Here is a 26,085-nt window from a genome sequence, read left to right as displayed (position 1 = left end):
GGTAGCACGTCTGCTTTATCGTTAGGCTCAAATATATATAAAAAAGTTACTCCAAAAGGAATGCGACATAACTGGTTCAAGTTTCCACACGCTTCAAACGCCATAGCCTTGGCCGTGGCCGTGGCCGTGGCCGTGGCGGTGGCCAGTTACTTTTAAGAATAGGAATTTGATTATATTTTAGGATACTAAGTATCATATTGATGATATTTGGATATACTGGGTACTATCTTCTATATTTGGCAAAGGATCAAGATGGGCGAATTTATTAATTGTTTGAGAATAATCACTACACATTCGTCACATTCAAAACGAAATGCTGAATTTGCCATTGAAACAGCTTCACGCCAAGGTTGTACAGGAAAATTGTTAAGTTTGACTATACTCTCATTAATAAAACTTGCTGTGCTACCTGTATCAATTAAGGCCTTAAGAGCTAAGCCATTTACTGCGACCAAAACAGTGCACTTCTTTAATTCTACTGAAGCTGATATTAATCAGGAATTCATTTCATGTGTCGTTTACTGTGGCCACAGGTGACAAACTTCTGTATACCTTGCAAAATGTCCTTGTTTGCCATATTTTAAACAAGTAGTATTTGAAGTTGGGCAAAATCGACGAGCATGTAAGGAATCACCGCAGAAATAGCATTTATTTATATTTATTTTTTTAATATCAGGTATTGACTGATGGCCACTTTACTTAGAGGTATTTCTAATAGACATAGACTTATTCACGGCGACATAGTGTGGCATAGTGAAACCACATTATAAGGATATATATTATACTGTGGTGAAACTTTCAGATTGTACTTGAGCAGATTCTAGATTCTAGCTTCGTCTAAGGTCAAAGTTAAATTTTATAATAACCTCTGTCTTATAAGTGATGAAGACATTCCAGCAATGAAAGCTCCACGAATAGATTTTTTTTCATTTTCTTCTGCAGAAATAGACTTAAAATTGCATTCTGTCGCTAATAGCTTCAAAGCCTGAATAAATTCATCAATGGATTCTCCTGGTTGCTAAGTCCGAGTAAATAGTTTATGGAGTGTAAATATTTCACTTTTAGGTTTAACGTAAACGGATTCTAACGTGAATACAGCTGATGTGTACGTACTGCATGATGAGATATAATCATATATAGCTGGCGAGACGTGATTTATTAAAAATCTTAATTTTACTTCTTCAGAAAATTTAGTTTCTGTCTCAGACGAACTTCTTTGAGATTCTTCTAGAAAATTCTCGAACGTTCTTTTCCAATGTATCCACTGCGATGAAGCATTTTGAGATGATGTTGGATCAATATCAAATCTGTCCGGTTTAAGAATCGATACATATTGTTTAATCATTGCTAATTTCTGTTTAATAAATTGTAATAGGACAAACCCGAATATTATTAAAGGTTTTATTAAACAGAAAACTAGGTGACATTAGCAATAGTATATGAGTGACATAAGTTTTAATCATTTAAATATTTTATGGCGTTTTCGCCACATGATGATACGTTTTGCCTTTAGTACGAAATAATTTATGGTACCTATAAGTATTTTTCAACAAAAATTTGGATTCATTGCAAATAATTTATTACTGCGTCAATCTTCAATTCATTTATGTTCGACCTATTTTTCCATCCTTTTTGCTTTCATACATCTAACGTTCGTAACTCATTTGAACTATAGAATAAGAACGTTTCGTTATTTCGTAGTACAGTCCGCGCCAAACTGCTAGTCCGCTCTGAAGTTGTTGTGAGGAAGTGTAGTCATACAATTTGGTATGGCAACGCGATTCATTTCTATATTTAGAGCGAACAAGCAGTTTTACGCGGACTATGACATAATAACATTTCTTTATTGTTTTTTTATCCGTATGACGTCAACAATATGACGAGGTCGATTTCGGCTTTTTCGGTAATAAAAAGAAAAACTAAAAAGTATTTTTTACTACCATCTTCCACTTTTATCTTAATATGAGTCAAGTAGCCTATGACTGAGTGCGAGCTTTACCTACGCATTCCTGCTTTTCTATTCATAATCAACTTAAGGTCACACCAAACTAACGACCCTACACTATTCATAGCGTTTTTTTTTAATATTATTAATACATACAATTATGCTATACGTAGTATTGTTAGCAATAATAATTTCAGGCTCAAACTGTAGCTCACAGTAAAGCATATAGTAACTAATAGGTACATAGGGAAACATTGTTGAAAATCAAACCTGCATGCCAGGCTCCTATTGAGAGGCAGTTCTAGTATAGTAATGCTCCGGATATCCGTATTCACAGATGTCCGAGGAAAAACAAAGATCCGTGTCTGTATCCGTTACTTTTCTCGCGGATCTTTTACCTGATTAATTTTCGAATTCTTAAATTCAATAACTAAGTCAAATTGCACATTATGCAATTAATGAGATTGACAGTTTAAGCGATTTTCTTATTTGGATCTGATTTGGTAATTAACCTATAGTAATTAGCGTAACCAACCTTTTAGATAATGGAATGACTAAAGACGCAGAATCTCAGAAAGGTAATCCTGGTCGTAGAAGCGGTACAGAAGATGAAGCTCATATTAAAGGCATTTTTAATTTGTGTAATTTACTTGTCGCTCTGTGAGTATCTTTATAAATTTATGTTTCCATCCCCCACCTTTTTAATTAAAAAAAAATAGGAAATCCCTACCAATGTTTTGCGACGATTTCTACACCATAATTATATTCTTAATATAAAAATGGAAATAGTAATTAATTTTGAGCTGGTGTTTGTTAGTGTATTAAAATTTAGGATACTATTTTATTATTATTATTTTTTTTTTTATAATATAAGAGTAGCAGACGAGCATGCAGTCCACCTGATGGTAAGTGGCTACTGCCGCCCATGGACATCTGTAATCAACCCCAGATAGGATTAGATATTCCTACCTGAGGTCGGCCACAGATGCGCCGCTACCCCTGAGGACTAAGCTGGAACGCCTCGGAAAAGTCTGTCTCCCTTACCACACCCTTCAAACCGGAACACAGCAGCGCTTAACACTGCTGTTATTAGGTTGAAATAGGTGTGGCGGTGGTGCCGCCGGAGTCGAACCACAAAGGGTTCTACCACCTTCAATTTCACATGCCTTTAAGATTCAGAAATTAGAGTAGCGGTGATATTGCACCTGTCGAACTATAAAGGTTTTTCCGAGTTGAAGTATAATAAATATGTAATCATGTTCTGAATATCAATATTTTTGCACTCGTTGGTAGTTCGCAAAACTTTTTGTAATAAGATATAAATCGCATGTATTTTTAAGTCAACAATTTGCATGATTGCAGCCAATCGCTGCAATCTTGGACAGGCACTGGTGTCCCCCCGCAAGCGAAGGTAGCTCGAAGCGTAGACCATCGCGCTGCGTCAGTGCGGATTGGAGATATTTAGATTGTGTAGACCAAGAGCTTTAAGAAATAATCATTGTACTATACATAGATTAGTAAAGATTACTCACCCCTAACAATAAATTGTAACCAGTTTTGACAATTGAAAAGTCACTGTCATCTATTTTCGTGTTTGAAAAATATTAAAAAAAATGTTAAATTACACCATGAAAACCATTAAATGGCTAACACATTGTCAGCCGTTTAAGCCATTTAATGGCTTCCTTCAATTACAAGGCGGTGAGATATATATACTTATCTATGGTAGTATATTGTGTTGATAAGTGTCAAGTGGCCCGTTGTGGTTCCAGCGTCGCGCGGCGAGCTGCCCGAGGACAAGCGCACGTACTTCCCGATGTTCCTGGACTCGCAGCTGCGCGGCTCGTGGGCCGGCAGCCCCTGCGCGCACGACCTCTTGAACTGCTACGAGATGGTCAAGTCAGTGCATACTTCACCCTCATCGTTTGTACGTGGCCTCGCCGCCGACTAGGGCGGCGGACCAACTGTTATACAGAGTAATGGTATACTCTGTATAGCCACCTATTACTTATACGACAAAGATTACTTAATCGATGAAATTACGAGGGCAAGGAAGACTAAGGACGAAAAGATTATTATAACTTTATTATTTTAATAAGGAAAGCGATCCTTAATGGCAACTAAAAGTATTATAGAAGTGAACAGAAAAAAATTTGGTATTCTGAATACCTAAATTGCGTAATGAAACTTTACTGTAGATTTAAGACTTTTAACATGCAACCCATAGATTAGTAAATATTTCGCCGCCCTGAAATTGAATGAAGCCATAAAATGCTGATTTGTCAGTTATTTTTTGAATTATTATCAAATAAAAAACATTTTTAGAGAAAATAATTTTTAGAAAGAAAATAAAACATTTTAAGAAAGAATAAATAACTAATACTGCGTTATTCACATAATAAATAAATAAGTATTTCAAATATTTTAGGGACATTTTGGCACGAAGACGTGGCAAAAGTTTTTTACGCAACTTTTACCATTCTCAAAACTGGTTAGATTTTGTTGTTAGGAGTGAGTAATCTTAATTAATCCATGATGCAACCATACAATAATGAATGACTCCAGATGTATATTATTGTAGTCTGGTGCACATAAAACTTATAAATAGGTAAATTATTTACTACCACACGTCATGGACATCTATAATCAACCCCAAATAAGATTAAAATTAACTTAGATCGGACACAAATGCATTCCTACCCCTGAGAACTAATTTGAAACCACACCTCAGTAGAACACAGCAGCCCTGATGTTAATAGGCAGAAATAGGCGTGGCGGTAGTGCCGCCGGAGTAGAACCGCAAAGGGTGCCATTTTGTTTCAGGGCCGACATCGTGTGCGCGTACAGCACGTACTACTCGTCGGTGTGCGCCATGGTGAAGGAGACCTGCGACGACGAGTACGGCTACAAGGACGGTACGCGCCCCGCCACCGATTGCTCTATGTCCTGGGTTCCCTTCCCTTATGCTAAGTTGCTGTTCTTTTTTTATAATGTAGGAGTAGCAGACGAGCAGTCCACCTGATGGTAAGTGGCTACTGCCGCCCATGGACATCCGTAATCAACTGCAGATAGGATTAGATATTCCTAATTGAGGTCAGATACAGATGCGCCGCTACCCCTGAGGACTAACCTGGAACGCCTCGGATATGTACCATACCCTTGGAACCAGCACACAACAGTACTTAACACTGCTGTTATGAAGCAGAAATAGGTGTGGTGGTTTTACCGCCGGAGTCGAACCACAAAGGGTTGTACTACCTTTGAATATTTGTAATATAGTATTATAATGTAAAACTATTTGATCTCAGCATTTTTTAAATATAAACTTGGTATCTTAAGTTTCATTTGGGAAGCGAACTCGGTGCATAGGGATATTGAGGGCGCAAAATTTTGTTTTGGTGTTTGTAATGTTGCTTATTATATATGAGTAATTCCGCTAGTTTTAATTCAATCATTACCTTAAGAGTTGGTTCACTGCTCACGAGCCCAGAGTACTTAAGATGGATATTCAATAAGATTTCTACACCAGTGATTTACTACTATATCTGGCAATAACATCAACACTAGTCTATGGTCAGTTATAGAAGTACCTAGATGTAATGAACACGCAATATCTTCATAACTTGGCAACTTTGTGATCGTATTATTCTGTTTCGCAGCGGACTCCACATTCGAAATCAAAGAAGGGTTCTGCAGACGAATGATGGAAGCGCGGCGCGCCGGCCACTGAGCGCGGGACAAATAAAACATCAACGTCCGGAAATGCAATTTTTATTACTTCAAAAGCATAGTCTTTACGTTAAAAATCACTGATAAAATTGCTCTCACGCTGCTTTCTCATCCGCAACATTGTATACTACGCTATTATGTAGATATTTAATTAGATTTAATAAAAATAAGTGGCGACGCCACACATACACAGAACCAGTTAAAGACACCATTTGAAAGCGACCGCTCTGTATACATATTAATAGCGTTATTACAAAATAAACTTTATATACATCTAGTTACAGTTCCATATAAATAATTTAAAAGTTCTGTCACGCTGTGCGCCCGCGCTCCGCGACCGCCGGCGGGGGACAGGTGAATACAATTTGGAATACATTTATAAACGTACCATACTATAACACAGATATAACATACACTACATTACGATCGTGAATCGACCGAAGCCACGTCGCGTACATCCACACCGGCGGCTCATACGAACTCAAAGTAACCGCGCTAACCGTCTCCGTCCGCATTATATAATATAGGCGTGAACGTATATTAGTCGATGCAATTCAAGGAAATGGTAACAAATTAGGCATTCCGACCGTGACGCGATGCCGGCTCTCGCTACACGAATAATATCTCCTTAATAATATTAAAAACAATCACGTGATCACACCGCCGACACGCCCCCGCGGCCGGCGTGACGTCACCGCGCACACACGCGCAAACACACGCACACACACACAACTTAGGAACATACACACGGGTCCGCCGGCTGCCGCCGCCGCTCCGCCGCCGCTCCGCCGGGCCAACTGACCGGAGCGATTCCAGTATTTGAACTATCATAACATCCGGTATTTCGGCGTGTAGCGTGTCGCGTCGCGGCGACAACAGTGACGCTGTTTGTCCACCGCCACCGTCACCGTCACCGAGCCGATACCGATAATTAAGGACGGTGCCGAAGTAGCGTACATACATTTACTACAACGGCTTGTAGACCGCACCGCTAGATCGGCACCGAGATTTTGACGGGCCGATGTGCTGGTAATATAAAACACATTGGAACTTGTCCATACGCTGCCGTTACACGCGTGACGGCAGGAACAATAAACCGCCGATATCGGTCGCGGTGGACAAACTATCGCCGTCACGACATAATTAAAATCGGCCCGATATAATCTCGTTCCCGGAATCGACTCGGTGACGGTGCGGTGGACAAACAGCCGGAAACCTCGCGCTGATGTTAGCACGAATCGGAAACGTATCGGGTGAGCCTCGACTCGGCGGCTAGCAGCCGGAGTCGCTTCTATTTACAGGCAGGAGGCGAGTGTGCCGATCTCCGAGTACCGAACTCGCGACGAGCTAAACTATGTATACATCCAAGCGGCTTACACTAACGCAGACACGTTACGCATTACAATATATTTGGTTCTCACTCTCCACACACCACACACAAGGCATCCATTAATAATAGAATATGCGAGTGCCCGGCTCGCTCTCGGAAACTTAGCTGTATCAATAATTATATATCTGTAAGCTACATCATATTATATCTGTTATCGAAATAATTTTATATCCTAGAATTGCACATAAATGTGCAATCTTTGCCGGAACGAGCAGTACGTATTTAATTATAGTATACGATTATAATAATGTAAGCTTTTAGTGCCACCGTGAGGCTTCATTACGACTATGTTTATAAAAAATTAAATTCAAATATATCGAGCGGTCGTCGGCCGGGCACGGGCGAGTTCTATGAACTCACATATACATAGACACGAGGAAAATCACACCGCATACCTACCACAATATATTATTATGTGAAAGTTATTATAATATCAATATATTACTATGATTAAATTAATAAAGTAGTGTGTCCACCGCCTGCCTCGCGCGGTGCCGAGAGAACAACATTCCGCGCCACCACGATATCGACTCAGAACTATATTTATAATTTATTAAAAAATCAACACTAAAATTAAATATATAACAAGTATTCGTGCAGTTCAATACGCATTGGTATCAAGTCCTGCGCTGCCACCCGGCGGCCAAACAAGGCAATATACCGACAACATTTACCAAACGATATCGTCCCAGTTGTGGCCGGTTTATTCGGTTCTCACATACGGACATCTCGAAAGAAATCTTGTTTTCTCGGCTCCGCATCTATTCACAATAAAATCTGCTTACCTATCTCTATGAATCTTCTATAAATAAACAAAAAATAACAAATAAATAATTCTGAAACGCCTCGTCATATCCCCAGCAATACGAGTAACCTTAAGGAAACGTGTGATCATAATATAATTACAATAGAATAAATCTATGACATTTTGACAGTTACGAACTAACCCATTAATAAAACTAATAGCTCCTAGTCTCCCTATATCTCTGGTGTAAATAAAATAATGTTGTTATTCTGCCTCCTACTAAATTAACCTTAACACTAAGTTCGCTCACACTCGACTGACGGCATCGATGTACATGATGACTTGCAAATCAAATATAAAATTTGGCATTTTGAAACGGTGTACCGATAGAAATTCGATTGTGATTACAGCGGCGCCGTCGGTCGCGGTTGAGCGCGAGCAAGTCTGTACAACTCGTACATCATAGAACTATGTTGCTCTTCAAATTTATGTAACTTTTACATAATATACAATTTAACAGATTTAAGAGGTGCTTCGAGGCTGTGATGTGGAAATTATTTAAACATTTAGAAAGCTACTTCCTATCTACTGGAACAAGCCTTCCGAAATACGGAATTTTACATGTAGTAGAAATCCCAGGCAGCGTAAGACTACATAATCGTAGAAGGGAAGGCTACCGCAGAGTACAACCCCTACCCGCTGCCAGCGGAACGTATCGCGTTCACGGACAAACCCGTAAACGCACCCGTTGCCATTGCAAAAGTTACAGTATTCGACATGTGTATATTATTTGAATGTTTGTGCAACGTGCAACAATGATTAACCGAATCGGTCATCGTGAACAATGTACGGTGGTCGTTCACACGCGGCCCCGCGCGGTGTCGGGTGCGGCCCGTGCCGGGTGCGGCCGGGTGTTGCCGGGTGCGGGCGGTGACGAACGCGGGCACGTGCGGGCAGGCGGCGCCCCGAGTGCAGGCGGCTGGCGGGTGGCAGGCGCCGCGTGCAGCCGGGTGCAGTCGGTGGCGGCCGGGTGCGACCGGGTGCGGGCGGCGGGCGGCGGGCGCGCGCTCAGAACAGGCGGGCGCGCCGCTTGAGCTCGTTGCGGCGCCACTGCGGCAGGCGGTAGAAGTCCGTGCGCGCCACCTGCAGGATCGCCTCAAACTCCGCGTCCGACAGGTGCCGCTGGACACCGACAAAAAATGATTCGCTTATAAAACATTGTACGAATTAATAAAAAAAAACAATATTTGTGTTGCTGGCGATTAAAGTGTGTGAAGGTGTTGCTTTTTTATATATTGTAATGAAAAATAAAAAGTTACAATTTATACAAAAAATATACAACTGCTTAGGTATGACTGGATAAAAAAGCAAAATTTTGTTCTAGGTTACATCATGATTTATGAACAATTCGTTCCTCATGTTAGGTGAATTTAAGTGAAGGAAAACGAACAGCGATCTAGATGTAACATTGATCGATCAGAAAATGCACGCGATAATGATGTGCCGAGTCAGCCATTTTTGGTATTCGAGTACTTTAGTACTCATATAAAAAGAATCAAGCCACCACTTACACAAGTTCAATAACACGGAAGAACAAAAAAAAGGGGGGCACTCACTAAACAAAATTAAACAAGTTGTTACTTTGACTATTCCTATTCTATAAGGTACATAAGACTGGGGTCAGTATCCGGGTTTCACTTATTAGTACTCGAGTATGCGAGTTTATGTAAATACTCGAGTACTAACTCGAGTCGACCTGACTCGGCACATCTCTAGCACGCGAGTGGGGGACAGTTCAGTCGGTCCGCTGAGTCACCTCGAGGTTGAGCCGGTCGACGTCGGGCGGCAGGCGGTAGTTGGTGATGAGCAGCAGGTGGTAGGGGTAGAGCTTGGCGGGCTCGTGCAGCAGGTGCGAGGTGGCCATGTTGGGCAGCGAGCGCCGCACGCCGCCGCCGCGCCCGCCCAGCGCGCCGCCCCCGCCGCCCGCCCCGCCCCCGCCCGCGCCGCCCACCACGGAGCCGCCGCCCGCCGCGCTGCCGCCGCGCACGATCACGCCGCCCTCCGTCGTCTGCAAACATGGACCACTAGTTACACACACACACACACATCCATACACACAAAATACATAGAGGAGACGCACACAGATCTAAACTGCACTAGTCGCACAACACACCTTAAGGCTAAAAATAAGTAAGATCTCTTTATATAAACTTGATTCAATTTTAATATTACTAATTTTACTTTTATGCAGAACTAATATCATTGGTAATCTAATTTTAGGAGATTTTTGTATTTAGGTAAAAAATTAAATTGTAACTGTTTTACGCTATAAAAAAGTGTTTTAGTTGATTCAGAAGGGATATAAAGTAAATAATAAATATGGGAATTTAAATAAATTATATCTTAACACTAGTTTTTAATGACTGAAAGTTTCAACGGGGCCTTCGAGCCAGATAACTAACCTAACACTAGCTAACCTGACCTAACCTAACACTAGCTCAGAAAATGTGAATAAATGTTTAACATTTACATTTAATAATAATAAAATCAAATGAATTAATCAATTGATGGCCAACTTACCACAGCACTTCTATCCACGTCTGTGATGGAACCGGCAGAAACTGAAACATTCATTAATAACAAGTTATTACAATTAACATAAAATATATTATATAAAATACATAATTATTGTAGTTAAATTATAGGTCGTAGCATTAAGTAGGATTAGAACCATACAATTTAATATTTACTCGCAAAATACATTATTAAAAAATGGGAAGCCTAAAATTTTACTTCAAAAATAATGATTATACAATAATTGTAAGCTTAAGATGATGATACTCTTAAGTATAATCTTTTTGCATATGAATAAGCTCTAATAAAAATACATGTTGTGATGTATTAAATAGTACTTATAAGCCGTATGCGATGGGCATGATTAAAGCGATAAATTAGTTAAGATTTTGTTTGTCATTATTGTACCTATGTCTAATAGTGGAAGTGCACTCGGGGCGGGTCGGGGGCGGCGCATGATTCATACAAAACATTTGTTCAACCTACACCTTCACTGTTACGGTGGAAAATATAGCGACATAGTGGAAACATAAAGTATGACTCCGTGAATAAACCAATAATACAACAATATGAGCAAAATTTCAATAATAATAATAATGTATAAATACAAATAAGTGCCGATAGTGCTGTAAATACGTAAGATGTATGATAATTGATAAATAATAAATAAGAAATGAATAGCGCAAGCTCATTGAGATAGCTCGGTGGTGGCGCTACTGTCTCGCTCGCACCCGAGGAGCGCGCGTATATCTGTCTCTGTCTGCAAGCGGGCGCTACTTACTGCACAAGTCCGTCCGCACTGCGCGCACAAAATAATAATTTTATCAGTGAGAATATTTCAACCATTGTATTTAACTTCACTCCATCATAAAATGCTTCTAACTGTTATAACTTCAGGAAGTACAAATTAATTTGTTGTAACTCCAATAGTATTTATATGTTATTACGTTTTATATGTTAGAACGTATCCCTCTTTTAATTATTGTAACTTTTGTATTAGATGTTTATATTATATTTTAATTTTAATAAGTTTTCCAGAAATGTTTAATTGTGAAAACTTCAGTTTTCCGAAACTCAATATGTGAGCGGTTGGTCTGAGTAACGTACAAAAGTTTCTAAAACTGCATTTACCTGATGTACTAGATCTTCGATATTACTAAAATAGTGTTGTAGGAATAGTCAATAGTATATTATGTACTTATATACAGGTGTACGTGATGTATAAGAAATAACGAGTACATAGATACATTTGAACCTAGCTATTATTGTGTGAATGAAACCATTATTAAATCATGCATTTTCAAGTAATTTATGTGTATTTAAGAACATATATTATTACTGACACATTATACTTATATAAAAACTACAATATAAATATTTATCCCCTTACTTGTGTCGAAGTTAAAAATACTCTAACAAAAACTCTTCTATCCCTTAATTATGAGGAAACAGAACTTCTTATCTCTTAGTTACTTACTCTCGCGCATGCACGTACACGTACACACACTCACGTGTACACACACACTCATACGATCGCACACTCTCACACGTACACACACACACACACCTACACGTACACACACACACGCACCCACAAACACACACACACACACACACCTACACGTACACATACCCTCTCACACACTTTTATAATATACCTTAACTCCATTGTAACCTTTCATTTTTTTCTCGACTAAGATTAAATTTCAAATTGTTTATATCGCCTTGTTTGGAAGAGCGGGGTACCCAGTAACACAGGTTTTTCAACCCAGTACAGGGGCCCTTACTTGGGGGGTACTTGTTTTGTAGACACCATTTGAAAGCAATAAACTATTTTTATTTTATTTTTATTTATTTATTTTATACTTTCCCTATAGAGATAATTCAGTAGTATGGAAGGCAAATGAACTAAAATATAATAAAGAGGTTTACTCACTGTCTGACTTGCCGCTGCTGAAGTCCGTGCTGTGTGTTTTGTCGCCGAGTCCGCTGAATGTGAAGTCACCCTGAAACATGCACATTGAAGTTTATAGCATTTTGCAACTGAAACATTGTACATACCTTATCAAGTATTTACCTATTGATGGCCAAAGTGTTTAAAGTGTAGTACATGAGTGTGTCAGCTAGTAGAATGTCAAGGAGACACATTTCATGAATTTCAAAATATTCTATGTAAATTGGACGATTACATGTAAAATATAAGCAAAACGTACAATATACGTAATCATTCAAAATGTGAACGAATAACAAAGGTTTACTTACAGAAAATCGAAATTTAAACGTAGTATTGTAAAAAAAGTAATAGAAGGCGACCTTTCACAATACGATAAAAGATGGCGTCACATTAATCCCACATAAAATTAAAGTCCTGCTTATGGTTGCCGTGAGGACTAAATTAGAATCGTTTCGTATGTCTCTTCCTTACCTCACCCTTCAAACCAGAACAGAACACAGTGCCCGACACTGATTTTACAAGCCATGCGTTTGAGGGTGGTGTCTCCTGTGTTTGTAACACCTTCGAATGTTGTTCGCGTAGGAGTAGCAGACGAGCAGTCCACCCGATGGTAAGTGGCTACTGCTCATGGACATCTGTAATCAACCCCAAATAGGATTAGATATACCTATCTGAGATTGGCCATAGATGCGCCGCCACTTCTGAGGATTAAGCTGCAACGTTTCGGAAAAATATATCTCCATTACCACAACCTTGAAACCGGAACACAGCAGCGTTAAACTGGTGTTACGAGGCAGATATATGTGTACTCACGGCGGTGCTGGAGGAGAAGGTGTGCGAGCGCGCGGCGAGCCCGTAGCCCGGCCGCGGCGCCGCGCGCAGCGACGACACCACTGCAAGCAACACCACACACTGCCAGCGCCCACACACCCCGCGACCCACACCCCACGACACCCGCCCCGCGGTGCTGACCCCTGCGATACTGCACTCCGTGCAGTACTATACCTTGTGACGCTATACCCCACGATACTACACCCCGCCCTACTGTACTCGTAGTTTCCTATTACTACCAATTAATTAAAAAATTATAAGTCTAATTTTTTTTCTCCTATAAATTAATTTTGTTGCCAATAAAAGATTGTGTACTTTTCAAAGATTTCTTTTTACTTTTATTAATATAAGTTTCCCTAGTCTTTTTTATAATATAGAGTAAAACTTTTTTTACGATTTTTCTAATTGTTCTCACCATAATGTATAAATACTACATAATATAGTAACACTTACTCAATGTACTCCGGCTGTAATTTCTTCGACGTTGGTCTTACACGTTCTTACATTTATATAATTGCTACAAAATAATCAAAAAGCATTTCGGTACTTACTTGTGTTACACGAAACGAGACTAAAATCCCAACAATATACTTCACTTCTGAGACAATAGATTGGTTTTCAAAAAAATATTTTACTGCATGATATATAATTAACATTTTATATGTAATGTATGTAATTCTCCGTTGGGAGTCCGCAGGCGTCGTCGATCGGCTACGGTCGCTCGGCTACGTGTATTACGCTGCTACACGGAAGCGTCGTCGATCGGCTACGGGCGCGCGGCTACGTGTGCTACGCAGTCACTCGTGCTACGCGGCTACGGGGCTAGACTCACGTTGCAGGCGCGGTGCGGCGCGGCGGGCAGCGTGCTGCAGCGCGGCGCGGACGCGGGGCGCGGCGCCGCCGCTAAACACCACCACACGTCACACACACACCCCGACACAACACTTATGTTACTCTCTATTGTCTGATTCATTATTACGTGTCCAAAATGTAAACAAACAAAAGCCATTGTCAAAATACGATTATAGGTTTTGTAAACCTTAACAAATTAACAAGAAACGGAATATAAATATTAAGTAATATAAATATTAGAAAATGTGAATTTATGTTAATTTATTTAGACTATTATTTTAATATCGTTCTATTACTTTAATATCATCAAAAATAAGGAACTTCCATTTAATACGTATTTTCTTTATAGGTCAACACCTTTGTTCACATTTTGGACACCTAATTATGAATGGAACTATACACTACTAATCCGAGGTTTTGGCTCAATTTTCCATAAATTTTCGAAATTTAATCCAATTTATGGAATAATGCGGAAGTCGAAATTAGAAGTCTATTTGACGGAGCCGAAACATCATTATCGAATGTACAGAGTAGAGCTAGTGGCACGCAACAAACTTTATGATCTCGTATCGCACCCGAACTTGCGAACAGCTCTTACACGTGTTAATGCAATGTTTCGCCTACCAAAGTTTGACATTGGCCAGTTTCTGCATACTAGACGTTGCCACATTTCAATATTTAGTCATAAAAATTGATTATTAACGGGCGTTTATTGAAAACAGCGCGCAAGATGTCGGTCACTGAGAGACATAAAGTTTGCAGTATAGTTCAGGTACTTTAAGTATAGGAAAATAATTAAGGCCCATATTCCTACATTTTCTTACTTTTAAGTAACGCATAGTAGTTATATAATCGATTAAAAACATATATTCAAGACTAACTGTTAATAATTTAATCTACACAATAATATTTCGACTTCGATTTTCTTACGTACATTCGAAATCTGCATTTATTGAAAATAATTAAAAATATTTAATATATTTCATGGCAACAGAGAAATCTCTATATGATATATGAAGTTAGCCTGCAAGAGCTGTAATATATACTGATCGAATTATTCTTTAGATAAAACTACAACGGGATTATGTATTAGAAAAACTTAATTACAAAACGTATTGCAACATAGACCTTGATTATTTTCTTCCGATTCTTAAAGTAAATAAACTACAATATTCCCACGTTTCATTATCAAGCGATACACTGAGCAAAAACAAGAAATATAATTTGAAATTATTAATAGGGGAAAAGTCACTTCAATGTTTACTGTAGTATACACATAGGCTAGTGCGTTTGGTTGGAGCACCTGTTTGTCCAACACACTGCTTTGCGTTTATATATAATAATAATAATAATTTTAAATTTAATTTTATTATTTTTTATAACTTTAATATTTCTCTCGGTATATGTATCCCTTCATATAAACTCTAGGAAATTAACAGGTATTTAAATTCGTCCATTTCTCTTCATGCATATATATTTATATTTATAAGATGTTATTTGCTAAGAAATTGAGAGCTTTGAACGAATTTATAACGACTGTTTTGAGAAATAATCTTATGATTTACAATATTAATAAGTTCAAGGCACCATATTTAATAAATAAGTACTACCGACGGTCCTAATGGAGATCTCGGAGTTAATAACATTTAGTGACCAGCAGTTCTGTAATTAAAATTTTGATCACGTTTATTAAATACAATGATCTGAACGTTATGTAAACCTTATTATTGTAAATCATGTGATTATTTCTTAGGCATGCTGAGACGAAAACATTGAGCGGCAACATAAAAATATAAAAATAACACATTTATCATATTAAAATATATTCAATGTAAAAGGTAAAATTAAGTGTAAGTAAAATAAAAGATAACTATTACTCTTACACAAAGATTTAGGAACTAAAGATCGAAATTATGTTGTAAAATATAACTTAAAATAAATAATAGTGTAGTAATGATAAAATATGAATGGTATGAACAAAATATCCTGTAAGCTAATATGGAACATATTATTATTATTTTGCAGGAAACATGCATTAAAATCTGTTAATAGTATAGGGTGGTACATTTGTGGTGAGATGTTTGCATATATTACAAAAAGCATTACAATATATCTTCGGGCTAGTATCGAATGAACGTCAGGCTCGAAGCGTCCACACTAAAGGAGCTAGTATAGCACGCTAGTTGTCATTAGCTAGAACAACAGAAGAAACCTTTTTAGTTCTGGTAAGATTGTGTAAAAAAATCAATAGGAATAAGTTTATTTTTACCAAATAGCTCAAAATTGAAAATATTATATTTTTTGTAGTTGTACACCAGATTTGTTTTAAACTACATGTCAAATAACTATAACAGTGGTAAATAACCGCTGTTGGAACCGCTATACAAAAATATGTTTTATTTTTTTAGTTCTTGGCTGTACCCAACGTTCATTTGTTACTAGATGAATACAAAAAACCCAATAGAAAATACATAAACATACATGTATATAGAATTGATTTATATAAAGCTTAAAGCGTTCTCACAATACACCGAAAACAAGGATGCGACGAACATTTACTATTACCGGCGGAGATTCTTTAATAACCACGGACCAAATAAAAAGTAAAACAATTTTGAACTTTCACTACTACGTATAATGCATCTCAGACCCTTAACTAAAGGTAAAAAACCAGTCATTAAATAAACTACATCAAAATCAAACATAAGGCTTTCAAACTGCAATAAAATAATAAAAATTTGGAAAATTACGGAATATAAAGCATTTAGCCAATAATACGTATGAGTGTACTTAGCTCGTCCGCCGCCGCCGTCGCCGCGCGGAGCTACTGCACGCTGTATGACTTGTATCGATTTACCATTTCATAATAATTAGTCACGAGAATTATTGGAAAGTTATTATCTCCAATACTGAACGAAGTTATGAAAATTAATCTTTAAGATATTGTACAAGGATATGTGTATAATTTATGCATTTAACTCCATTTAATTATATAACTTTTTAATATTATAAGTACAATTTCAGACGATAAAAATATCTTTGTCTTACAAATACAATAAATGTTTGTAAGAGAAGCAATTTTTTTCCCAATGTGAACATGGTAAAAGATTTTTTATATCCGTACACAATTAGTCCACACATAGCACAGACCAACAGTCCCAACATATATGAAATTAAAACCACAAATATAAACTCAGATCAAAGGACAAACAAAATAGAGTGTTCATAAGAATTCAAATAAGGTCTCTAATCTTACAACCGTAAACCAAGAAAATAGTAAATCGATACACATACGATACAATAACAGCTCGCGCATTCCCATATTATAATAATTTAATTAATTCATATTGGATACAAAATGAAAGACAAAGCCCAGATACATGTATTACATACATACAAGTTTAATAAAATACGTTTAAATGATATTCAAAGAGCGATATAGTGCGGTGAAGTGATATTGAACTGAAAGTAGGAACAACTCACCATCGATTATGTACGACCGTACTGCAAGAGAGGTATGAAGTTAATACCCGCATCTATGCTCTGTCCTTCCCAATATCTCACATGTTAACAACACTACGTGAGAACACATGGAATTATTTTATTTTTATAGCAATACTTTAATATAAGTAGAATGACCACCTGATTTATCAATAAATATCTTAATAGCTATGGTTTTTGAATTTTTATTTTTATTAATCAAATTACCCTAATGCCAATTACACTAACAGTTTTAGAAAACCTCATTCCTTATACCAATTGTTTTCTTTCCCTGCATTATTCCTATCAAGTCTTTAGAAGAATACGTAAATAGAAAGCGATTTAAAATCGATTTTGTTATCTAATTATTAGCAATAGTGCAAAGGTACTTAGTACGATAATTCTACACCATATTCCCTATATATAAGATCCCCCTTATAGTTTGTGCACGTTAGTCAGCTACAGCACTGCGGGGGAGGGTGGGGGTGGGGGGTGCAACCACATTAGATCACATATTAACTATCGAGAATTACTTATGGATGATCTCTGTAATGCTCGATAGCTAATTAAATAACATTAGTACAAATATATACATTTTTAAAAGTCATGTAAAGTTTTGAAATCTAAATTATTTATTTTGAAGGCGGATTAGTCTTGCATTGCATTTTATACAAGTGACATAAAGTGATTTATTGTTTTTTTTTAATAAATCAATTACATATTAATATTATCTAGTTGTTTATGTTGTTATTTAAAGCATTAATGTTTTTAAAATGTTTTCACTTTAGGTCGCTTGTCTTAAGTTAAAGTAATTAGGGAAAGATAAATCTGCAAATATGATACAAGTGAAATGATAATGATTGTGTTTTGCATGTAGCTCAAGTTGAATGACAATAATAATATAATGTATAAATGTAGATGTATTTTATGTACTGGTAGTGTATTTTTCGGTACGCTTAGTATGAATTCTTACGTTTGTTTGAGTCAACAAAGTTCGTTCATACACATGTGCATGCAGCGCTTCTGGTGGTAAGTTTAGAAATTAAAATTTGTCATTGTAATGTACCAGAGATTGGGCTATCGAGTTATTTATTCGCTTGATTGGGCGCTCATTTGAGACATTCATACTAAGTGTATAGTAGATACAGTAGTGTTTTGCACAATTTTTTACTGTAATTCGAATGGATAGTGGCTAGGACAGAGCTTGCTTATTACAGATATTGCCACGCATAAAGATTAAAACGTACGATCGTAAAATTTTATATAAATCGTTATCAACAATAATATCTTCATTATAGAGCTTGGGGTTTTTTAGGTTGTAAATAATTTTCTCCACAATGGATCAGGATACACGCGTGGTGTACCATTTTAAGGCAATGTAAGCTCCGAGTGTGTCGTGTGTATGTGTGTGTGTGTGTGTGTGTGTGTGTGTGTGTGTGTGTGTGTGTGTGTGTGTGTGTGTGTGTGTGTGTGTGTGTGTGTGTGTGTGTGTGTGCGTATCGTGTCGTATGCGCGTGTCATGTGTGTGTGTGTGTGTGCATGTGTATGTCTATGCGTGTGTCATGTCGTGTCGTGTGTGCGTGTCGTGTTGTGTGCGCGTACATACCGTTGTAGGTGGGTATGTGCGAGTGGCTTGCGCGGTCGTAGGGCGGGTCGCGCGGGTGGTCGAGCGAGCGCGAGGGCGAGGCGCCGACGGGCGAGCTGTAGCGCAGCCGCGGCGCCGCCTCGCGCGCCGCCGACGGCGTCCTGCAACACACCGCCTGCTGTACCGCACACCGCACGGAGCCCCGCCCGGGCCAGGGGACACAGCTACGTTACACCCCCAGCCCGGCTAACGGACAACACTACCTATTGCACACAAGTGAGGGCGACAGTAGGGGACAGCTGCCCTCCCCTAAAGAGTAATAAACCATCTTATGCATTAGGTTTTTACAGTTTGTCCCCAAAAAGACGCACAGCCCCTCCTCGCCTAGAATGCAAACCTATCGTTCTATACAGCAGCTGCCTAACAATGATCGGCTGGCGACGGCCTTAACGCATCTCCCCTACCTCGCATAGTTTTTGTGTGATGCGTCCCCAATTAATTTTCAAAATAGCTCAATGTTACTGAGAACTAATTAAATATATCTTGGGCAACAGGCTATTTATTAACAGATTGACTAATAGATTGTTAAAACTGTACATATTATTTAAAGAAAAACATCTTTATTAAGTCTTAAATTCTGATAATTCAAAAATTATAAAAAAGCTCTATTATAACGAATTCTACTGTTAATATGATGGAAACATTTATTCAGATCACGTACCTGCTGGCATTTCTGGGATCAAGGTTTTGTCTTTTCCATTGCTGTAATTTTTCACGTTCTTTTACTTCTTTTAGAAACACCTGAAATAAAAACGAAATCATGCACGTGAATATATTTGAAAATCAATATTTCTTTTAATGTTTTTTTGTTTTATAAGAGGTCCAAGAAGTCAGTAAAGTTCTAATTTGGTAAAATTCTTCAAAGGGCTTTAGAAAGGAGCTAAAAAATATAGATCATGTTTATTTCACTGTGTCCAATTTTAGTTTTAATTCGTGTGGGGTTTTATATTTGATTCTCTTAAGCTGAACACGTTTCTATATTGAGAGCGGACTGGCAGTCGGTCGCGGGCGGTACCTGCGCGATGCCGGTGTCGATCTTGGCGAGCTCGCGCTCCTCGCGGCGCAGCTGGGCGTCGCCGTTCACGGCGTGCTCGCGCTCGTCGTCGCTGTCCGGGACGCCCTTGTACGTGTCCGACCAGCGCCGCCGACGCTCTGCCGGAACACACACAGATATACACACATAATTATAATACTGTCTCTGTCACGGTTCATACCCGAAAGGTAAAGACGCAGACCTATTACTAAGCCTCTGCTGTCTGATCATCTGTTACTGCTATCTCTTGAACCGAAATATATACACTTGAAATTTTAACACAGTGTATATCATGTGGTTGCTATACCATCATGTACTAAAAATAATAAATATTAAAAGTAAATAAGTGTCGCCACACAATATATTGCTATTTTCAGCATTTTCCGGTGTATCTACTAAATTGTAGCCAAATTGTAAACTCTTCAAATTTTCAAAACGCATTTATTTCTATGACTCGTATACTAAAACTAAAAAAAATAAATAAAAAAATGATAGCACAGAACTTATTAGAATTAGTTCAATTATTTATGATTAATTTCCCTATAATACTGAACCTCTGAACATTAACTAACAGTTAATGGTTAAATTGATTTTTTAATACAAGTATAAGATTGCTAATGTCTAAAAATAATGTAATGTTTGCATACCAGGATCGGTGTATGGGTAGGGCGGCGCGGGGAAGTCATCACGCTCGATCTTAGGTTTGGTGCCCGGCGCCGGCTTGTACGCTGATGGATACGTCGACAGCTCGATCGGCTCCTGTAGAGACCATTATGAATATTTTTATTTAAATAAAATTTGTGTTAAGAATGTTACTACCAACTTTAGTGATTTGTAAGGAAATTGCGAAAGAAAATCATGTGATTGTAAACTTATACATGAAATATTGAAGCTAGTTAGGCCGTTTGTCCACCGCTACCATCACCGAGCCGATATCGAGCACGAGATTATTTCGGGTCGATTTTAAAATGACGTGACGTCCACCGTGATTGATATTGGCGGTTTATTTTGTTTCAGCTGTCACGCGTGTGATGACAGTGTATAGACAAGTTCCAACGTGTTTTATATTGTCGGCACATCGACCCGTCAAAATCTCAGTGCCGATCTAGCGGTCACGCCGATCTACTCGAAATGTCGGCGGCCGGGATGACGGTGCTCGGGTGACGGACGTGCGGTGGACAAGCGGTTATAGTAAATGTATGGACGCTACTTTGGCACCGTCATTAATTATCGGTATCGGCTCGGTAACGTTGGCGGTGGACAAACGGCGTGAGTGGAAAACGACGAGATTTTATTACATGTGTGTAAATAAAACTAAGCTTATGTGTGCGTGTGTTTATAGATGCATGTGCGTACCTCGTTGTTCATGTGCGGCGACTTGGGGCGCGGCGTCTCGCTGCGGATGGAGTCGACGAGCGCGCGCATGGCGGGCCGCGACGACGCCTTGCTGCCCGCGCGCGAGCTGGCGCGCGTGCTCGCGGACGCTGCGGACATCGCACGATACAGGTGTTGCTTAATAATTATAGTACGATTCATAATTAGGTGTCCAAAATGTAAACAAAGAAATATCATTGTCAAAATAGGATTACAGGTATTGCAAACCCTAACAAATTAACAAGAAACGAAAACCTTCACAAACTCAACGGACATGGACACTCCAGTCGTATAGTTGCACATGCCAATTAACCGTTACGATTACCCGTCGTAGACACGACTTACCCTGATGATGCTCCGTTTTGGAGCGAAACACGTGTGGTATGTATGGTGGCGTGTGTCAATTAGTATAATTGGTTCTGCGAAACTTCTATTTGACAATAAATAAGTAAATCGAGCAACTAAGCTGTCGACTTGGTTTAAAATGAATTAGAGTCGATAATATATCCGTGCAAGGTGAGTCCTGTATGAATTTGGGGTTGAAGTCCCGCCCGCCAGGTACAGTGCGCGGTGACGCGGGGCGGGGTGTGCGTGTACTAACAGGGCGGTCTGTGGAAGTGCGGCGAGGTGGGCGGGCGGTCGGCGGGCTGCACGCAGCGGCGCAGGGCGGCGGGCTCGCCCGCGAGGTAGGAGTACGTGGTGATGCGGTGCGGCGAGCCCGCCTCGCGCGTCTCGCGCCCGTCGCGCAGCGCCAGGCCGGGCGACACCGCGCGGTACTCGCGGTAGCCGTACTGCACACACATACACACACGATCATCCAGCTGCTCGTTATTCATGTTGCGCTGTTAACTTAAAAAAAAACATTATAAAGTGCCGGTGCACACGACGCATTGCGGCTTCGCGACGTTGGAACGTTGTCGGCCCGATGTTTTACATACAAATATTTATAGTATGTACTTACAAGTCTGAATTACAACCCACGGGACGAGACGAACTGACATTTTTTATTTGTTATAACCATTTTTACTAGTAGTGTGCAACCGTACGTTTCACCGTTGCAACAACACAACGTTGCAGCATCATACCGCCAGTGTTTCCACCAATACGGCAAAATCTCTGCACAGCGACCGCGCAATACTTCGTGTGCACCTACGTTTTTATTTGCCAAACACCGTTCCAGTTTCATTTAAATAAATTAAAATAAATCGGGATCGATGATCAGCAATTGCAATTATGCAACAACTATAAATACCCTATATGTTAAAGTAAAGTTAAAAATCCCAAAGAAAAAATACTTTCTCTAATTACCAAATTAATGTATTTCACGAAGAATTATTTATTTATTTGAATTATTTATTTGAAGACACTAATAAGTCTTCAAGATTGCTATCAAAACGTAACACACACAAATAGTAACACAATTATAAATTATTTTTCATCAACATAACCCCCCGTAATTTGCAAATATATAATTTTAATTATCTTTCCTTCTGTCTCCCTAAACTATTATCCGTACTTACCAACATTATAATCTTTGCTACAAAAATTGGTTTACTTCTTAGGTGATTTAAAATTGAACTGTATAGTAATTGAACTATAAAACTAAAAAATAACAATGTTTTACATTATAAAACCAACTCTAGGCAACCAAATACAAGTTAAAATTGAACTATGTTCTTTTAGATTCGCTTCGACAGCGTATATTTCATTAATACCGATTACTCAAACTCAGCGATATGTGAACCCGATACACGACACTTAAATAATACTTACAAAAATACTATATCAATTACATATCCGAAAATAAAGTCAACTCATCAATTTTCATAAAATATGAAGACATGAAGTTACACAAACTTACATCAAGAAAAAAATAGTATAGTATTATAATAAAAAAAAAAATCTTGTTTATTCGGTTGAGCGGAAAAAAAACATGTAAGAAATATTTTTCATAATTTCTTGCAATGTTAACTCTGGTATTCAATTCAATAATCAACATCAATTTTAAAAAAGAACTGAACAAATAAAAATAAAGACCAAAGTAACATATTTGTGTAAAAGAAATAAAAATATAGGGTGAATCATATGTGAACACGGAACTTATACTACTATTAATCAACACATCCACATGCTTGGCGAGTGCACTGAACACGGTACAGGGGAATACAACACTTATGATCTACGCGGTAAGGGCGAGGATCGGTTGGCGATGGACACTGGAAATGAGCTTGTAAATGTGTCAACTAAAACATAACGAATTGTGCCCTTGAACGATACTCGTAAATAAATTTAATAAATTACACAAAAATATACGAATCCAAATATTTAAAGATATTTCATTAGAAACTTCAAACCGTCTGCGAGTTGCTATCGTTTCAGAGCACAAAAGAACTTAGAAAAATAAAAGGAAGGACAGCTTTGAATGAAATAAGAATATCAGTCATTTTTGAATGAGTTGGAAGACAAGAGTGATCTCTTTAGAAAATAACAATGAATGACTTCAACTTTATTCGTGTTTGCTTCATAGAATCTTCGGGCAGACCATTTCTCGTTGTTGGAAATACAAGTATGTTTTTCCCAACGGCTAGGCCAATCAATTGAAAAATCCATTCAAATTTCATTCAAAGTCCAAAACCAACTTAAATAAAAATAAAATAAAGAGGCAAAACAAAAAAGGGACGGACCTTCCTGGTCAAGCTACTGTAGGGGCTGCAGTAGGAGCCGTTGACGCTGGGCGTGCGCGAGCGCAGCGAGAACTGTCGACAAACGCCGCGTCAGCCGTCTCGCTCGCACGTGCTGTAGTGCACCGCGTGCGAGCGAGACGGCGATAGTCGCTGTTGCTACTGATTAGGAAACTCAGTTGTTGTCTTTCATATTCATATTGCTTCGAATGCTTCTTTTTATTAATTTACTGACATATAAAGAAAATTAAAATAGTTTATTGTAACAATTGTCCATTTCATTAATTATAAATGACAACCACTGATATTTGAACACATGTTGGAAAATGACTAGATTTGCTGATAAATTAAAAATGGCAAATGATAATAATAATTATACTTCTACACATAAACATGCACTAAAATGCAGTGTGGATGCACACTAGGACACAAACAATATAATAAAGGACTGTGGAAATAAAGAAAACATTAAAAATGCTATGGTTTCTACTGGAAAAGAAATAAATTATTACGAAGGTAGAACGTAATGAAATTGCATTTAAGATTTTGTATGTCCAATATTATTGTGTTCAAAGTTGTGAATTAGTGTAGAAATAAATCAATGAACATACTTGCAAATTGTTTTGTGTTGCTAGATTTTGAAATTGTATAATTTGTATGAAATCAATCATTCAATCAATTTACTCAACCACTGGTGTGTGTCTGAGCCTATCCACAAACGCGTATGCGTCTGTTTTTGTATATGTATCCGAGTATCTCTCGAGTTGTCTCAATTTTCATATATCTCCGTGTGTGTCTACCCGTACGTGTCTGCTTATGTGTGTGTGTGTGTGTGTGTGTACCTATGTTTGTGTATGTCTATCGGTGTGTGCCTGTGTCAGTGCCTGTGTTGTGTCAGTGTGTACGTGTCACCTGCAGCGCGTGTGTCTGCCTGTTCGTGTATCTGTGTGCCTGTGTGTGTGTGCGCGTGCGCGTCACCTGCAGCTCGGAGGAGGCGCGGTCGAGCGCGAGCGGGTCGCGCGGGTCGTGCGGCGCGGGGCCGCAGCGCGGGTGCCAGATGGCGGCGCCCTGCAGGAACATCTCCTCGCCGTCGCCGAACGGGTCGCCGCACTTGCTGCACCGCGCGCACGTCGGGTGGAAGTGGTGGTTCTCGCCCGCCTGCAAGACACCCACGAACACATCGTACACAATAGTAGTAGTACACCTGCTACAGACTCACGCCGAGAACACCCGAAAAGCGTCAATGTGATCGCTTTCTGGCCTTCTCGTTGTCGCGCTCACCTGTTCTCCGATCGGCGTCGGTATTTTGCCCGCATCAAAGGGTTTCTCGGGCAAGAAGATGCCTACTCAGTTCTCGCGCAAATTCTCGGCGAGACTTCTCGCGTGAGTCTTAGCCGGCTTTAAGTTCGCAATAGCAATGTCACAAATTGATGCTTTTCATATACAGCGAATACAGGTGTCGCACATAGAGGGCAATAATTGCTAATCCATAAAATATAAATAGGCTTAAATAAAACTGTTAAATACCTTATTTTGTTTTACAACCGTTTTTTTTTCTATTAGGGAGCTATAACTTTAGTGCTAACATTTGATAAATTGGAATAACAACTAAATTTTTTACCCTTGGATGAAACATATAATACATCAGTTATACCATATCAACAACAACACAAATATTTAAACACACGAATTCTACAACCTTAGTTGTCAGGGTTAAATACAAATCTTCAACCGCATTAATTCTAAGATACTTTTAACTAACGACCTTTGAAACTATTAAACTTGAACCGGTGACCTTCGCCTCTACAACTGAATAACAAAACAATAGAATGCTAATAATATTAGGAAATTT

At 38.7% G+C, this 26,085-nt stretch overlaps 2 protein-coding genes across 8 annotated transcripts in view; one reads left to right on the top strand and one right to left on the bottom strand.

The window, feature by feature from the left end:
* Positions 1 to 3,516: 3,516 nt before the first annotated feature.
* On the top strand, positions 3,517 to 7,353 carry LOC140747747 (uncharacterized). The gene is made up of 4 exons (XM_073080339.1): positions 3,517 to 3,646; positions 3,718 to 3,844; positions 4,769 to 4,860; positions 5,605 to 7,353. The coding sequence occupies exons 1-4, from the start codon at positions 3,559 to 3,561 to the stop codon at positions 5,673 to 5,675; spliced, it is 378 nt and encodes a 125-aa protein (XP_072936440.1). The 5' UTR covers positions 3,517 to 3,558; the 3' UTR covers positions 5,676 to 7,353.
* Positions 5,701 to 26,085, bottom strand: part of Unc-115a (actin binding LIM protein Uncoordinated 115a) — a 108,645-nt gene continuing 88,260 nt past the window's right edge. For 2 of the 7 annotated variants that reach the window (XM_073080320.1, XM_073080277.1), the window contains exons 6-19: positions 25,212 to 25,391; positions 24,237 to 24,308; positions 22,154 to 22,343; positions 21,535 to 21,662; positions 20,826 to 20,937; positions 20,161 to 20,297; positions 19,807 to 19,886; positions 19,107 to 19,246; positions 13,151 to 13,230; positions 12,320 to 12,389; positions 11,165 to 11,182; positions 10,390 to 10,430; positions 9,626 to 9,877; positions 5,701 to 8,991 (exon numbers count right to left, since the gene is read on the bottom strand). In XM_073080320.1, the coding sequence (XP_072936421.1) occupies positions 8,878 to 8,991; positions 9,626 to 9,877; positions 10,390 to 10,430; positions 11,165 to 11,182; positions 12,320 to 12,389; positions 13,151 to 13,230; positions 19,107 to 19,246; positions 19,807 to 19,886; positions 20,161 to 20,297; positions 20,826 to 20,937; positions 21,535 to 21,662; positions 22,154 to 22,343; positions 24,237 to 24,308; positions 25,212 to 25,391 (1,614 nt within the window). In that variant the 3' untranslated portion in view covers positions 5,701 to 8,877. The other 5 variants (XM_073080285.1, XM_073080312.1, XM_073080296.1 and 2 more) reach the window with 5 other exon arrangements.

Source organism: Epargyreus clarus, unplaced genomic scaffold, assembly GCF_041222505.1.
Source record: "Epargyreus clarus isolate Ecla_fem2 unplaced genomic scaffold, WU_Ecla_fem_2.2 ptg000002l, whole genome shotgun sequence".
Lineage (NCBI taxonomy): Eukaryota > Metazoa > Arthropoda > Insecta > Lepidoptera > Hesperiidae > Epargyreus > Epargyreus clarus.
Note: the sequence above shows the minus strand (reverse complement) of the source record. Positions and strands in the feature narration are given on the sequence as shown.

Excerpts from the sequence above, each read along its gene's own strand:
- LOC140747747 (XM_073080339.1), top strand. The coding sequence starts at position 3,559 with ATGTTAAATTACACCATGAAAACCATTAAATGGCTAACACATTGTCAG. Across the intron at positions 3,647-3,717 it reads CTTCCTTCAATTACAAGGCG|CGTCGCGCGGCGAGCTGCCC; the intron begins GTGAGATATATA and ends TTGTGGTTCCAG. Across the intron at positions 4,861-5,604 it reads CGAGTACGGCTACAAGGACG|CGGACTCCACATTCGAAATC; the intron begins GTACGCGCCCCG and ends TCTGTTTCGCAG.